At 42.4% G+C, this 17,174-nt stretch overlaps 1 protein-coding gene across 4 annotated transcripts in view; it reads left to right on the top strand.

Moving 5' to 3' along the window:
* LOC111865264 (DNA damage-regulated autophagy modulator protein 2) overlaps positions 1–3,758 on the top strand; it is an 18,973-nt gene extending 15,215 nt beyond the window's left edge. For all 4 annotated transcript variants that reach the window (XM_033751752.1, XM_033751753.1, XM_033751755.1 and 1 more), the window contains 2 exons: positions 2,060–2,195; positions 3,122–3,758. In XM_033751752.1, the coding sequence (XP_033607643.1) occupies positions 2,060–2,195; positions 3,122–3,318 (333 nt within the window). In that variant the 3' untranslated portion in view covers positions 3,319–3,758. The remainder of the gene's footprint in view (positions 1–2,059; positions 2,196–3,121) is intronic.
* Positions 3,759–17,174: the final 13,416 nt, after the last annotated feature.

The raw sequence follows: 17,174 nt of genomic DNA, 5'->3' as shown, positions 1-17,174 counted from the left end.
AAATAATACCTAACTGAACAACAGCAAATAAAAATATACGTATGAGTTATGCCAAAACTTATCCACGATCCAGTAATTTTATTGCAGATTCTGCAGATAGGTATGTTAAAAATATATTGTAAAATTTGATGTACATACCTTTTTTGTTGTTACCTGCTTGATGTATATACAGTTTCAAATAAAACTACCGTATTCAATTTCACTACGAACGCACACAAAACAGATCGCGCTCTGTATCTCAGCCACGATGCAGCTGTCTGTTCACTCAAATAGAAGGGGCAATAAGCTTTTGCAGTTCTAACGGAAAGTTTTAATACTGAAGAAGGGACCCCTCTAGCTTTCTCTTGAATAGCCATTCTTTCATTCTTCTGAACTTCAGTCAAAGATTCGAAAATCCAAAGAGTGTAAGCGGTGCTAGCAGAAGACCAAATGATTTTATTGCTTCCATCTGTTTTATGACACCAGGGACTGCTAAAATTTGTCAAGTGTTACAAACAGAAATGAATTTATAATGCAGAACAACTCTGTGAAGAACTGGGAAACAATTTTTGCAGTACGCATCAAAATTAAAACACAAAAAATTGAAAATAGAGTATAACACTTTGTATTAAAAATTTCAAATCTTCCGTTATAATATGCGACACTATGATCTTTGCTGATATAAATGAAGTTAAGACCATCCATTTATCATAAAAATTGTGCTAGATACAGCATTTTTAAACACAACGCTTAAAATTGATTAACCGCCTAACAGGAACGGACATTTAAACGCAAGGCAGCAACGGGCATTTAAACGAGCACCAGCAGCGGGCATTTAAATAAACTCCGGCCAGCTCAAGTTTACCACTATTTCGAAGTCCGGCGTTTAAAGGATACCTTTATTCATGCTAACTCATTGCTTTCCAGGGGGGTGTAAGGCCGCCTATAATGACGTCTTGTCCCAAGTGGTTGGCTGGGATCCTTAGGGTGTACACACCCCTTCTACTGCTAGACCATTTGGCTAACACTTTTATCTGCAAACGTCTCTCCCTTCATTCAAGTGTAAATTCTGTAGTTAGCAGTTCGATATACATTCAACATCAATCTACTGACAAGGCATCGACGTGTCAAAGGCTAACAACTCCATACGCAGAAATTCCTTGAAGTTTCTTACCCTTCTTACATCCTCTTTCGTACGTCTTACAAGTACTTCCCAAGACTAATTCTATCCTAACCAATATTTTCCCCTAAAATACAAGAAGTTAAATACTCTTTTAACATATTACAGGAAGTCGGCCTTCACGGCACAACACTGATGCAGCCCTTCGTAACACGGCTGAAAGAAAGATGATTACTTGTGGGCATTAGTTATATATAATTATGGTTCTCAATTTGGATAGGCAAGAAAGGCTAATCTTTGATAGCTGAAGAACAATTATATCTTTTTTATTAGAAGAGGAAACTAATAGCAGTTAGATTTGCGAGTTGGGGTTTTATCCGGCAGAAAAATACTGTGCTTATTTATTTCCTGTCATAGCGGGCTCCGTAGTCTAAGGGTAACGTTCCCACATCATGACTCAAGGTACGCGGGTTCAAACCCGGCGGAGGTCGTGGAATTTTTAGGGGCGGAAATATTCAGGGAGTCAGTCCTCCGGGAGGGACTTTAAGCAGTGGGTCCCGTGTCGTAGATTTACAGCACGTAAAAGAACCTCATGCCTCTAGGAGGCCTCTGAGCTAAATTAGGCCAGAAGTTTCCCGCCCAAATAGTTTCCAATGCGTCCGATAGATGGGGAAGTATTAGGTACCACTGCCAGAGGAGGGACGACCTCGCTGACAGAAAGGGACTAATTATTAGATACCACTGCCAAGTAGAAGGTAGAAACCTCGCTGGAAGAAAGGGACTGATAGCGAGCACCAGTATCGGTAGGGGATGGAGACGGTAGAAATTAAAATGGGGGTGTACAATAGACTATCAGTCGCGGTGCATGAGGAAACCCACCCCCTCAATACTGAATCACTGAATTTCCTGTCATTTGGCTAATAAAGATTTATGATATCTAATACTGTTTCCATTTGTTAGGTGTGGATTTCATACAAAATTCCAGGCCTTGCATCAAAATGGATGTTGAGAATAAGAGCTTTTCTGGTTGGAATTTGTATGCTGACTACGATTTCAACAATAATTCCAGGAATCGTTGCTTTCTACGAATATCGAGGTAATATTACAATTAGAATTTTATACACAGAAATGATGTGGTATTATCGATGGAACAACTATTATGGATATTATTTAAGTCTGCGAAGGAAAATCATTCTTGAGAAAGTGATGGGTTGGTTAGCTTGCAAAGACCTTCTGTTATGGAATCCGGAAATTTATTGCGTGTTCACAACAGCCAAACACTTGAACCTATTGCATACATTCCACAAGTCACATCCTACTTACGTAAGATTCATTTTGACATTGTCCCTCATCTACGTCTTGGTATTCAAACTGATATTTTGCCTTCACCATTTCCACTTATATTCTGTCTACATTTCGTATCTTTCCCATGCATGCTATATAAACTACCAGTTGTATTATCTTAGATTTAATGGCTGTGGTTTAAAAACATTTTGTGAGTTGTGTATATTGTGAAGTTTCTCGCTAATCCTCCTGTTGGTTCCTCTACTTGAAGCACAAACATACTCCTCAGCACCCTATTTTTTTTAATTCGCCTAGGGGTGGGTGGAGTCCAACTGGGTTCACTCAGCACGGCGGCCACTGATTGTCCTATTGTACCTGTCCCGGGCGATTATGGTGATGGAGAAGTCGATGGAATGAAGATTGGCAGGGGAAACCAAAGTACTCGGAGAAAACCCTCCCCAGCGCCCCCTTGTCCACCGCAAATCCCACTTTACCAGACCCGAGATTGAACCCGGGCCGCCGCGGTGGGAAGCCAGCGACTAACCGCTTGAGCTATGGCGTGGTCTCAGTATCCTGTGCTCACACCCCGAATTTATGTTCATATGCTACCGAGACGACATATAAAACAGTATAATTTTCAATGAATATGATTTTCAGTTAACAGTTGTATGTAAGCGTATGCCTAGAGCCTCTGAGTGTACCTAGCTTATTGTGACCTCAATACGAATGTTCTGACAGGTTCGATACGGCAAAAGTGGAAACCTGAAGATGGCGGCTGGGAATTACATCTGACGAGCGCAATATCCGAGTGGATTCTCTGCATCACGTACTGCTTTCTCATATGTTCTTTCGTGCCTGATTTCTATAACCTAGAAATTGAGGCTCCTATTGTAAAATTAAAAAAGAATGAAAATTCGTATAAAGACGTAATATAATGTTGAGAAGTACGGGAGTGTATTTAAGGTAAAAAGTAAAATAATTTCTTCTTCTAATGCAGGGATTCCACAACGTTCAGAACGCCTTATTATTGGTTCTGGATAATGTGGCGTGTGAGATTTTTGTAATGGGGGGTGGGGCATATGATTGTAGTTAATGATTAATGAATTCACAGTAAAATCCTACAATTTTATTTGTTTTCAAGCATACATATATTGTTTTAATAAATGTAAACTGCACATATGTACCAACGAGGAAGTGGGTGTACTGAACCGAGGGCTTAGTTCACAGAGACCCAGCATTCCCAGTCTGTTGGTTGCACGTGTATATATGGACAGAAGGTTACTTCATTCAAGCATTAAGGCTTATTAATTTTGTGGCATAAAATTGGATACATTGTGACTCCGTTACCTTGAAGTGTGGCAAATGAATTGTTGAAATAAAAACTATGTACCATTCTCTTGAAGGCCATTTAACTAATTTGTCAGTATTATACAGAATTACTGGGTTCTTGGACTTCTTCCATCGTCCGCAATTCCAGGTAGTAGAGGATACGATGTTTCGGAAACTGGACCTGTTTCCGTCTTCAGGGGAGAAATGAAGATACCTACTCATTTGGGGCCCTTAGAAAGAGCTAATCTTAATCACTGGACCTTAGCTTTTTCTAAGGGGCCCAACTGCGTAGGTTTCCTTTCTCACCTGATGACGGAAACAGATCCAGATCCGAAACGTCGCGTCCTCTATTACCTATAATTCCGGACCGTGGAAAAAGACCAAAAACCCTGTAATTCTGACTGTCATCCACCATCGTAAGAACGCTTTAGAATCTACTTGTCAGTATTATCTATAACTTTCCCTTTTCGTCGGTATTTTTAAATTCACTCGTAGCTTTGCAGGGTCATTCCTTAAACACTGTATAGGGCCTAAAAGATACTCCATGGTACCCCGCATATATACAAAATTTGTTGCAATCTATCCGACATTCGTATATTAAAGTATTAAAAAACTCCGTGGCCTGTAGTCCGCAAGCGAACTATACCGACCGAGCGACCGCCGCTTGTCGGCGAAATTACTGCCAACTTTATCGGATAGAGGGTGTTATGTGGTCAGCGCAACTGATCCCCACTGCCGTTAATCTCGGTTTTCTATACCGGAACCGCCACTCCCTTGAAATAGCTCCTCAGTTATCCTCATGAGGCTGAGTGGACCCCGTTCCAGACCCACTACTTCTCAGAAAGTATGATAGAGCCGGGAATCGAACCCGGGACCTCTGGATCTGTAGCCAGGATCTCTGGCCACTAGACCACAGAGGCGGTCCAAGGTCGTAGTTCACAAAGTTTAAAACTTTTACGTATTCAAGATGAGAACTTTTTCTCTTATGTGTATAACTCTTCACCCCTCGGGATTGTTCCTTAGCGGAGCGATCAATGTTGTAGCCTGCAACTTTCCACAACTAAACAGCATTTTCTCTTTTAATGGACTAACAAAATCAAATTCCGCCAATACGCATGTATTGAAGTTCAGTCACACCCAATTTGTCAAATTTGTATGGGCATCCAGCCACATAGACACGCGCAGTAAAACTTGTGCTTATTCACACAGGTCTGCGAAACGAGTCTAATATTAGATACTGAAGGATTCTGACGATGGTGTAAAACACTTAGGATTACCGGGTTCTTGGACTTTCTCCACCGTCCTCTATTCTAAAAGACACAGGTCCAGTGATTGTGGTCAGCTCTTTCTGACGGTCCCAACAGAGGATGTATCTCTCATCCCTCACCTGAGGGCGGATACAGATCCAACTTCTGAAACGTTGTTTTCTACGCGTTTTTATAATATTGGATTTTGGACGAAGTCCAAAAACCAGCAATCTCAAGTCACAGATAATTTTAAAAAAGTAACAACTATTGCTCGACAAGTGTAAAGGTCAACATTCGTTCCAGAAGGCTATAGGTTACTAATCTTAGAATTTTTCTTATCATCGTCTAAGATCAGAGATAGATATAAAACACTCTTTCCGAACTTCACCCATTTTTTTCCTTGGTATGCCGATTTCTGTCTTTCTTCAAGGACGCTGAATTAGACCTTTCAGAAGACTGTCAGAACGCATCCTAATAAAACATTCTTTCCACTTCTGTTTATGTTTTGTTTATATTTTGTCCTAAATGCAAATACCCATATTCTTGGAGAGTATGTTCTTCTGGGTTATAACTGCATGTATTTCGGTAGAAGCCAGTGGGAGTTTCGAAGTAAGGTATCATTTCCATTTTCAGAATCGAATAGTAAGTGAGACAAGCAAGCGGCACTGTAGCCTGCTTCTTACTGAATCCTTGCTTGGCTTACTCTTCGGTCCGGAAGATGTAGGCGAAAAGTTCCTTCGAAACGTCAGTGGACTTTTACCGAAGAACACAGAGCTATGACCGTTTGAGGTTTCCGCAGCGGTGGTTATGAAGAGTTCTACCTTCTGTACTATAACGCCATGTAGTCCGTTGAAACTCAACCCACGTTTCGGAGGAACATGTCGCCTTCATCTTCAACGTCGAAGAATAGGCTGAGCAAGAAACCAGCGTGAAAGTAGGTGGCAAGGAGAGCTTGTAAGGCTGCGAACTCGCCTAAAACGGTTAACATGTAAAACCAAAGCAAAAATAAAGTACTGATCAACGAGATATAGTTGGGCTGCTGACTGAAGAAAGCAGAAATGTACCCCAACAGCAGGCATACTCAGGTCAGTATTATGAATGTCGGCTCTATGCTGATCTACAGGGAGACTCTGAAAGTATGCTGAGCAGTATACACTTAACAGGCGCTTTCGGCATAAGGAATTTAAAACGAAATAATTACAACTACATGGATTTCCTCGCATAATGAGAAGTCAAAACCGCAGCCTGAACGAACAGATTCTTAGTATTAACGTTGCAATGTTCATTGTCATTACATGCCGCCTCACTTCTTCTCCGCCTCCTCCTCCTTCTCCTCCTTCTGCTTTTTCTCAGCATCCTCCTCCTCCCCCTCCTCCTTCTGCTTCTTCTCCGCCTCCTCCTCCTACTTCTCCTCAGCTTCCTCCTTCTCCCCCTGCCTCTTCTTCTCCTCCTCCTTCTCCTCCTCTTCCTTATTCCGCCTCTTCTTATTATCCTCCTTCTCCTCGTCTTCCTTCTTCTTCTGATTCTTCTTCATCTTCTCCTCCTCCTTCTTCCTCTTCTTCTTCTGCGAGAGCTACAGTCCACGATGAACCTTGGCCTCTTTCACGATTGCTCTCCATTGGTCCCGATCCTGCAACTTCCGTCTCATTTAGGTGCTTCCGTCCGGCTGCAGTATTTAAAAGCTTCTCGATAAATAAGGCTTTTTATGGGGTGGGGTTTCAGCCCTACGCCTAACCTTCAACCCGGAGGATCAGGGTATTTTGGACCATCACATTTGACCTGTCTGCCATGGGAGACTCTGCCAGTAACAACGCTACCGCCAGCATAAATATGAGGATCATCGAATTAAAGTTAAATAACTGCCACCAAATTCTGTGAGATATATAATAATTGTCTCTATTTTTGTTGCAAACATTCTTTGTGCAATAAGCATTTAACGAGACGCTCGGAATCACGTAGGTATTCACGTAAAATGGTCGTTAAATTTGTCCAGTCTAAATGGAAATTCAATACTTGTTCTCTAATCTCAAATTTCATGAAAATCTGTCCGGCGGTTCTGGAGTTGTTTGATGCATATGAGCCGACTCAGCGAACTTCATATGGGCTTCGTAATGTTTCTAACTCGCCTAAAGCGGGTTCCAATAACGAAAGTGTGTTATAAAAATGAGATTAGAATTACGCGGTAGCAACACACATTTATGGAAGTTGGTTACGAATTCGGGGAGCCTTAACAACTCAGAAGGGGGTTATAAAGAACAATTGTAAACAACAAAATATCCTTGTAAAATGAGTAATCTCAGCTCACCGTCCAGAATACAGCGGTGGCAAGCCGAGGTGGAGGCTACTACAGGGTTTCAGAGATATCCTGTTGCGTGAATCACACCTCAGCCATACAGCTGAAAATGTATTACCTATTCCATATATATCATGTAACTTCTGATTCTTATGACCGAAAATGCAACTCAATTAAAGGAAGGAATTGCGCTGCATTTTGATTCTATAAAGCGGCTGATCATAATAACATTAAGTGGATGGTTAGAGTTTCAGAACGCGCGAAAGAAGCTAGAAGCAACTATTTACGCTAGTACTACTTAAAAGAATTTCTAACAGCTCTTGTGTTGATTTATCAGGGCTGAATCCAGGGACCTCGTGAACTCCAGTAATGCTATTTAATAAACATTTTGAAACTTTTAATGAAGAAAATAATTTCTTTACTTGTCTGAAAAGGTAAAGTTATACGTGGACTTAATTTCTGAAGGGCCACAATACGCAGATGTATGGTGGAGTGGAGGTGTAGCCGCACCATCCTCAGTCTCGGCACTAGGCATTGCTGAGTTGTCAGCTCCATGTCTCTGACGCCTTACCCCAGTACCCAGAGCTCGTCTGGACATTATGGAGCGGAGAAAGACCTCTTTGGTATTTAAATTTACTTGTCTAAACGAAAGGAAAATTTAATTAAAATGTAAATCAATAGGCGATTAAATAAAGATAATGAAGATGAAAACAACGACAGTCCTCGTAATAACATGCTTAGGCATGACGTAGTGGCGGAAGAAATACACCGGAAAATTATAGACTACTGTTTACAACATTACATGTATCATTTGCAAAATTTATTCGGAATTATTTTCCTTCGAATACTTAAATTTGTATGGTGAGGATGACAGGAACTATATAATAACGATACAAACAAACAAAACAAACGCCCTGGTTTTAGTCCGCGAGCGAACTGTACCGACCGAGCGACCGCCGCTTGTCGGCGAAGTTAGTGCCAACTTTAGCGGATAGATGGTGTCGCGTGGTCAGCGCAATGAATCTCCACAGCCGTTAATTTCGGTTTTCTAGACCGGAGCCGCTATTTCTTTGAAATAGCTCCTCAATTACCCTCACGAGGCTGAGTGAATCCCGTTCCAGACACACTACTTCTCAGAAAATCTGATAGTGCCGGGAATCGAACCCGGACCTATGGATCTGTAGCCAGGAACTCTGAGCACAAGATACGGAGGCGACCTTCGCGTAAGGCTGACAACCTTACCGCCATCTGTGAGCCGATTGTGTAGACAATGTGGGACCCTAAATATCTCACAACCCTATTGGCCTCCATGGTCTGTTACAGGTATATAATAATAATAATAATCATCGTACACTTGACCTAATCCTTCCAGCCGTACTATGGCCCTAGTTCCCCTGCGTAGACCCAGCCTCTAATAGATTTGAGTACCAGGAATCTTCATTGGAATTTTTTCAGTTGACCTAATCCTTCCAGCTCCACTATGGTCCTGGGGTTTACTCAGCCTCTAACAGAAATGAGTACCAGGAATTAATTAAATACTTTTCATGGGGAGTAAAGCTCGGCCGGCGTGTAAGGCTGACAACCTTACCGCCATCTTTGAGCCGATTGTCTAGATAATGTGGGACCCTCAACGTCTCACAACCCTATAGGCCTTCACGGCCAGGTACAGGGATAGCTTTACTTTTTACTTTTACCTGGAATATTCATGGGGGTATAAGCTAACAACATCGCCGTCATCTGTGAGCCGATTATCTAGAAAATGTGGGAGCCTCGACGTCTCAAATCCGTATGGGCCTCCATGGCCGCTTATAGAGATAGAGCTACATTTTTATACAAATGAGTTTCAATAACGATTGTTTAGTGTGAGTTAATTTTAGTACGAATAGGTCTGTTATAACACCTTTCTTTGTAAATATAAAATTCCTAGTGGTACAGAATGCTAGAACATTAAACGATCAAACCAGTCACCTAAAAAGGCACATTAAATGATCAAACCAATCACATAAAAGGGAATTTTCACAGGAATTTTCCTTGTACTTCGATATGAGAGGTTGCTTTTCTGCATACACTGAGTAGATCGATCTTTGGTAAACTGTGTAGAACCTGGAGCGAGTGGTATTAGTCGTATTCTGTCGTATTGGTCATATTAGTGGTGTACTACAGTGTGATAAGATGCGTTTTACCCGGCGGCAGACGGGAAACTATCTGGAGATAATATGATAGAGAAGTAACTACATTGACTTATACATACTTTAGTTTGTATTTATTTGAGTGTAAGGTAAGGATAAATGTCTTAAGCTGACTGGTGTAAGGTGTAGAAGTAAGAAGGCAGATTTGCAACATTGAGTAACCTAACCTTGAATTTTATTTTCTGGAATGTAACGTTCGTTGAAAGTAAATCGGCGTTTCGGAAGAACATGTAGCCTGCATCATCAGGGTCAAAGAACAGGCTAAACAAGAAATCGGTACCAAACCTTGCTTGGCTTATTTGATGGTTGAGGCGCCTTGTTCCTCCAAAACGTCCGTTGGCTTTCAACAGAATGAATGGCATTATATCCCAGAAGGTAAAACTCTTCATAGCCGATACTTTGGGAACCCCAGAGCCTACAACCTAACTTTGCTTCTCCATGCGGTTATTTCAGAGTGACCATATGGGGCAAAAAATATTTTCGTTGCCATGAACAACTTTCGTGATTCCGGCTAAATCACGTTAAAACAATTTGGGTTACGATGGAAGTATGAATAGAATGTAGTTTGATTTGATATAAAAAGTAAATGCCAGTACAAATGAAGTAACTTCTCATGTCAAAGACATAAGTTAAAATTGCCAAAACAGATGGGAGAAGGAAACATTGAAACAAGGAAGGTAGGATTCATAGCGTGTAGGCTAGATAATGACTCTTTGTATATTGTAGCCACTGAACTGACAATTCAGTGTATCAAACAGAATTCTCGTCCCCAAATTTTAGTCATTTTCAGAACTACTTCTGGTCCTGACGGTCTTCAGAATTTTACTTTCTTTGGGACCTTGTAAGTGGTATAGCCAAGTATGACTTTTCAAGCACAATTTCATGCATCTAATTCCATTTACAGTAATCTGTGTAACAGTGTTGTGTCATCCAGTTTATCATTTTTATGCACTGAAGGCAAACTGTTAAGAATATAAATGGAAGTTTCACATTTGGGTCCTCTTCCAAAGACTAAAACTAGTATATTATATTTAAGCATCCTGTTGAACTATACGCTTCTATATGTAATAATACAAATGCCGTTGTGAATGCAACAATTTATTTGGTCGTAGTTCTTTGTCTTTTCTTCCTCTACACCACATGTTTCGGCCGTAACTGGCCATCATCAGGTGTATTTTTCACTACATAGCTGTCACACTGCACACAATCCAAAATCTAAAACATCAGCTTTTCAGTTTTGTTTGAAATCTCGCCAACATATGCTCAGTAATTTGATTTTAGAATTTCAGTTTAAAATTTAAAATATTTTAATTCAAAATTAAAAATTTTCTTGTTTTCAGCACCATTCATGTATTATCTGTAATACACCAATATTTGTATTACTATCCTATATTCCTACGTTATTCTTATACGTAACTGACAGGCTGGTGTTTTTAGATTTTCGATTGTGTGCAGTGTGACAGCAACGTAGTGAAAAATACACCTGATGATGGCCAGTTACGGCTGAAAGATGAAGTGTAGAGGAAGAAAAGACAAAGAACTACAACCAAATAAATTGTTGCATTCACGACAGCCTTTGTATTATTACATATAGAACTAAAACTATTACACCCGCCCCGCACGCTGCCTTCCACGCGGTGTATGCCTCGGCTCAGTTCAGGGTTATGAGTCTTGTATCTCAGGGGTACTCGGGTGTTGACTCGCTTACGTCGTTTCGGATGCAGGCTGGATCGGTTAATACTTAGGCACAGGTTTTTAAGAAAATGAAATATCTCACTCGGTGTGGTAAGTTTCTGATTAATTAACTTTATTTATCCTATGTAGAAAATTCTCTTCCTCGCTAGATTGCGTAATATTTCTTTGAAATCCACTTACATAAATCAGCGTTTATTAACAGTTCGCAATCTCTTTGATAATGCTCCCGGAGTTCACGCTTATTCACTGTCCTCTTAACTGACCTCCCGATTTACTCGTTACTCACTCACTTCTACTGACTCCCTTCTACTGACTCCCCTCTACTGACTGACTCCTCAATTACCACCGCCGCTGCTTTTAAAACCTTCTTACAGCGATCTCGAATTTTCTACTCGGGGTTACATGACCAAGCGCAAGGCCCCCTTCCGGTCTACACGCCTTCTCGAAGCTTCCATCGACAAGTTCTACACCTCCGCAGGCAAGGACAATAGAAGGGATACCTACCCCCCCTCGAGTGCAATGGACTCACTGACCTCCCTTTAGCCCCTAGTAACAAAAGGCCAGTTCAGAGGACCTTGATCCATCCGGAGCATCTTATTTCCGCAGCTAAACTTAATCGTTACATACAAACAAATAAGACATATCCGTGAAGGATGCGTACGGTTACAAACTCCCCCGTTAAATGAGGTAACTTCCGAAACACACGTGATGAAAGAAGTTTCTCTAATTTAATGACACTCTCACGTACGCCCTTCACGCACCAAATTACACCTGAGTTAAAATCAAACAATACAAGACTTCTTACACATATAATGGACCGTCCCCATGTTACAAATAAAATTTCACATGCTCAGATGATAATCCTTATAATCCTATCATCCTCCTAGGATTACTCCAGTTACCTCAGGTGGGTAGCATCGACACTCAGTGATTGACAGTCTTTGTTTCGGGGAATCTCTCTGTTTACATCACAATAGCTCACTTACTCTCCTATCCGTACCCGCCTTCTGACAATTCTAACCGACTATTATTTCCTCAGTAAGGCCAACGCCCACACCTACATTTAAATTTACACTCAATTTTCAGTGACGACACTTTCAGCACAGCTTCCTTACGCCTCTCAGGCCACTTATCTATCACCACTCACATTCTTGTTTCGATGATTTCACTTTTAGAACGCCTCTCTCCCTTCTTCCTTCCACTGTTTTTTCTCTCTCCACTCACTCGCTCGACGATACTATTTTAATATTATCTTCCGTAATTTTCTTCTTCCGACGATACACTTTTAGGATATGGATGGAATTCAGTTCCCTTATCTGATGATAAACTTAGCTTCACTATACTGAACTGATCTCAAATCACCTATGTTCTCAACAGATATTATTAGAGCTACCAGACTGCAATTATATGAGTAACCAAAAGCACTACGGGGATTTCACTTTTCCCCTTCCTCATCATACATTCATACCTCCAATCCTCATCCATTCTTCATGTGGACGCTCCACTCTTAACATTATAACAACAGTTCATGTTTATTCCTTATACCTATCTTAACAATTATTATCTTATTATGAATTCAGTTCATCACCCAACTCCATGTGAATTTGTCAGGGGTATGGAATGGTGTTTTAGATGATTCATTAATCTCGGCCCTAGTTATTGTGCGCTTAGGCTCAGTTTCGGCCGCAACGGCGCCTAATCTCGGTTTCCCGCCGGCCTTTCCTGATCATTCCTAGTCCGGTTAGCAGTTACCGTGGCGTCGTTCGAAGCGGCTGACTCCCTTCTGTCCCCGTTTCGGTCTGACATCGGGTGGCGGTGATTTCCGCGCTGGTCGCCATGTGTTCTCCAATCTCAATGATGGTTGTAGTTGCGGTGATCACGTGATGTATCCGGTCTCCTGTGGTAACGATTGTCATTCCACATGGTCTCCCGACTCCGGCCTCCTCTATCCTCATCACGTGGATCTCGGGGAGATGACTGAGGATTGCTCTGCTGGTTATGACGCACCAGTCCCCTTGGTTCGAAATCCACTTGATCGTTTTCGAGGTCTGCGACGTCAGAAAGGAATACCGCCGCCTCCTGAAGAGTTTGAGGTTTGGCTACTACCCAGGCCTTCTTTACCCCGAGGGGATAATGTTCTTTGAGGACATTCAAGAATTCTAGGTTGGACATCGGAGGTTCTAGGTATTTAACTTTCACAGTGTACTTCATAAGACTGTCACAGTAGTTCGCTGCGCCTCGCGGGTCGTATCTATCCTGATAGATCGGGAGTCGAACCCTTGCTGACCTGAGAGGCTCCAGAATTTGTCCAGGAAAGCTCTGCGGAATCCCTCAAACGTTTTAATTTGATCCCAATTAGCATCAGCCCAAGTTATGACTGAAAAGCCTTTTAAAGATTGCCGCGCTACAGCTAACTGAAGAGGTGGAGGAATTTTCTTGATTTGTATGTATTCGCCTAAGGAATTCAAATGCGCCTGGGCGTTTTGATCTGGTTTGTTTTCGAATATTGGTAATGTGAGATCTACGGGGTGACTAAGGATCCCTCTGACAAATTCTCCAGGGTTTCCACTCCACACTTTCTCCTGACTATCGACGTCATTGTGAGGATTAGAACCATTACATGAAACATCATTACTTATTGGTTCATTAACATGAGTAATCATGATGTCTGAGCTTGAGAGGGTCTTTTCAATCCTAGAATCCGATTGGCGGTTAGTAATCCCCATACATTGAACTTCTTCACAATTACTCTTACTTTCTACTCGTTTCTGATTTTTCATTAGCTCAACTTGGGTCCTCAATTCATCATATTGCTTACTGACAACATCATACTGCTTGCTAATATGTCCGCTAGCCTGTTCAATTTCCGCCACTCGTTTCTCGCATTGATTTACCCTCTCACACCTATTCTCAGACTGCTTAGCCAGCTGAGCCTGAGATGCTGTCACTTCTTGTCTCAAGATTTCAAAATTGTTAGTAGTTTCAATTTTATCATTCTGCACTTTCTCGGTCAGTGCTCGAAACTGTCCGTTGGTACTCTCTTTTATTTGGCTAATTTCCCTAGACATTGTTTCAATCTTCCGATCTGTCCTCAGTTCTACGTCGCTCGCGATCTGATTCATGGATGACAGCATCTCGCGCTTGTGTACAACAAATATGTTCTCAAACCTTTCATTAAATTCCTTAGCCCTCCTTTCACCCTCCTTCCTAAATTCCTCTCTAATCTCCCGGAACATCTCCTCCATTCTTTTATTGCTCTCCTTCCTTTTCTCCCGAAACATCTCCTTCATACATGATATTATTGCTTGCATATCTATTTGGTCGTCTTGCCCCTTTTTGTCAGCACTCGTCAGTTGTTCTCCCCTAATCTCATTGATTCCACCTGTGTCCCCTTCTGTCGGTTGACCACACTGCATGTCCATTTCCCCTTCTGAATCTCCCCCACTCTCACTTATAATTAAGCCTTCTAACTGCGTCGTCCCCTCACCCTTCTTTTCACCTTCTTTACTATTGTCTCCGATTACCCTTTTGTTTCGCAAATGTCTACAAGTAATCATACCCTGCCTGATTATTAACAATACTAGTCTGTCTCTGTCACTTTCTACTAACCTGACCTGAAGTTCGCAGGGGTTGATTCTCCTTTAGATGAGTCGGATTGTCCTCAAGATGCAAGTCTTCCGATCTGTCAACCGGTTCGTCCTTTTCACCGCAGCGTTGATCGATGTCACTTTTCTTGTCCGGCCGCGGCTATCTTGAACTCCTGTGTTCGAAGCATCGATCTACTCCTGGGTTCGAAGCAACGATCCTTATCGAGCTGCACGTTGTTAAGAGTCATTTGTTTATATGCGGCCGCTACAATTCGAGCCCCATACGTTGGTCGCCATGCTACACCCGCCCCACACGCTACCTTCCACGCGGTGTATGCCTCGGCTCAGTTCAGGGTTATGAGTCTTGTATCTCAGAGGTACACGGGTGTCGGCTCGCTTACGTCGTTTCGGATGCAGGCTGGATCGGTTAATACTTAGGCACAGGTTTTTAAGAAAATGAACTATCTCACTCGGTTTGGTAAGTTTCCGATTAACTTTATTTATCCTATGTAGAAAATTCTCGTCCTCGTTAGATTGCGTAATATTTCTTTGAAATCCACTTACATAAATCAGCGTTTATTAACAGTTCGCAATCTCTTTGATAATGCTCTCGGAGTTCACGCTTATTCACTGTCCTCTTAACTGACCTCCCGATTTACTCGTTACTCACTCACTTCTACTGACTCCCTTCTACTGACTCCCCTCTACTGACTGACTCCTCAATTACCACCGCCGCTGCTTTTAAAACCTTCTTACAGCGATCTCGAATTTTCTACTCGGGGTTACATGACCAAGCGCAAGGCCCCCTTCCAGTCTACACGCCTTCTCGAAGCTTCCATCGACAAGTTCTACACCTCCGCAGGCAAGGACAATAGAAGGGATAGCTACCCCCCTCGAGTGCAATGGACTCACTGACATCCCTTTTGCCCCTAGTAACAAAAGGCCAGTTCAGAGGACCTTGATCCATCCGGAGCATCTTATTTCCGCAGCAAAACTTAATCGTTACGTACAAACAAATAAGACATATCCGTGAAGGATGCGTACGGTTACACTATTTCGGAAGTACTTTGTGGGGTCTTAATGTAGTTTTGTCATTACTCCGATGACAACCCACTTCTTCGGAACAGTTTGTTGGTCCTCAAAAGGACCATGGTTGCTGGGATGCTTGACCGGTGTGGTAGAGCTGCGCGAACCGGGGAGAGAGGTTAGTTGCGGTGAGTGGACTGGCCGCAGTGCGGCCGTTGCCGGAGATTGCTTGGTCTCCGTGGGGCAGGTTGGTTGGAGTTGCGTGGCTAACGCAGCGCATTCGTAGACTGCTTGTGAAAGGCTAGTCGTTGAGCGCGTTCGTAGGAGTGAAGAGCAGTGGCTACGCCAGTTGCCCAGTGGGTCGGACAGAGACACGAACACCGGCGAGTCCTGGAGAAGTGCCCCAGTAAGTCGGGCGTGAGAGAGCCGGAGGGGCGAGGCAGTCGTGCCTGGCGCAGCCTGCCGATGACTCCGAAGACCGAGCGCTGGCGCCGAAGCCTGCTGGCTGATGTTGCTTGAGTGTAGCTTGATCGTAGACTGGAGTCAAAACTGATTTTGCCTGTAAGAGTCAGAGTCAGATTCACGTTGCAACTGACGGTCAGTCAGTCTGTCTGTCTTTGTGTCGGGCCCCAGCTGGGGCTCATGACCAGATATTTCTCTTGAATGAAAGTTACTGTCTTGTCTATGTGTAGAGCCCCCTCTGACGAGAGGTCGGGTCTGACATTTGTCAGTCAGTCTGTAGTACTAAGTCCACTGTCTATATTTACACATATTTATAATACACTTATTTCTTATTTAAATGTACAATCTATACACGGCCTACGTCAGTCCAGGCTAGGTACAGCAGATTATGCCCTTTTATATACATATATATATATATCCTAGTAGTATTAGCTACCACGGCAGTCTAGTCACTTGAACGGTCGTATGCCTTACCCCCGCCAAATTTAAGCCTCTTATACTTTCTGTGGCGGGCTTCGCCTTGTCCGATGTTACGAACATTCTCATTATCATTATTTTGTATGACTTCTGCTTGTTGCCTGCATAATTTTGTTATGCAATCATAAACGTACGGGATTTCGAATGACATGTGCAAATCGCGGACCGCTGTGCGCCTTGGAAAATTGACAATCGTGCGGACAACCTTGTTTTGAAGGCGCTGCAATTTCACTAGATGACTGTCTGCCGCAAACTCCCAGGCGGGACTAGCATAAGTCATTACGGATCTAATAAGAGCTTTATGGAGGGTCAGTTTAATGTTAGCGCTCAATCGCCTACTTTGAATAGGGAATACACTCTAATGAATGTTCTGAAGGCCTTGGCTTCGATCATTTCTACGTGTAATCTCCAAGGCACTCTCTTATTGAAGATTACACCTAGATATTTTGCTCTATTTACAAATGGAATATTTCTTCCATTTAGAGT

The sequence above is a fragment of the Cryptotermes secundus genome, unplaced genomic scaffold (assembly GCF_002891405.2).
Source record: "Cryptotermes secundus unplaced genomic scaffold, Csec_1.0 scaffold1133, whole genome shotgun sequence".
Lineage (NCBI taxonomy): Eukaryota > Metazoa > Arthropoda > Insecta > Blattodea > Kalotermitidae > Cryptotermes > Cryptotermes secundus.
Note: the sequence above shows the minus strand (reverse complement) of the source record. Positions and strands in the feature narration are given on the sequence as shown.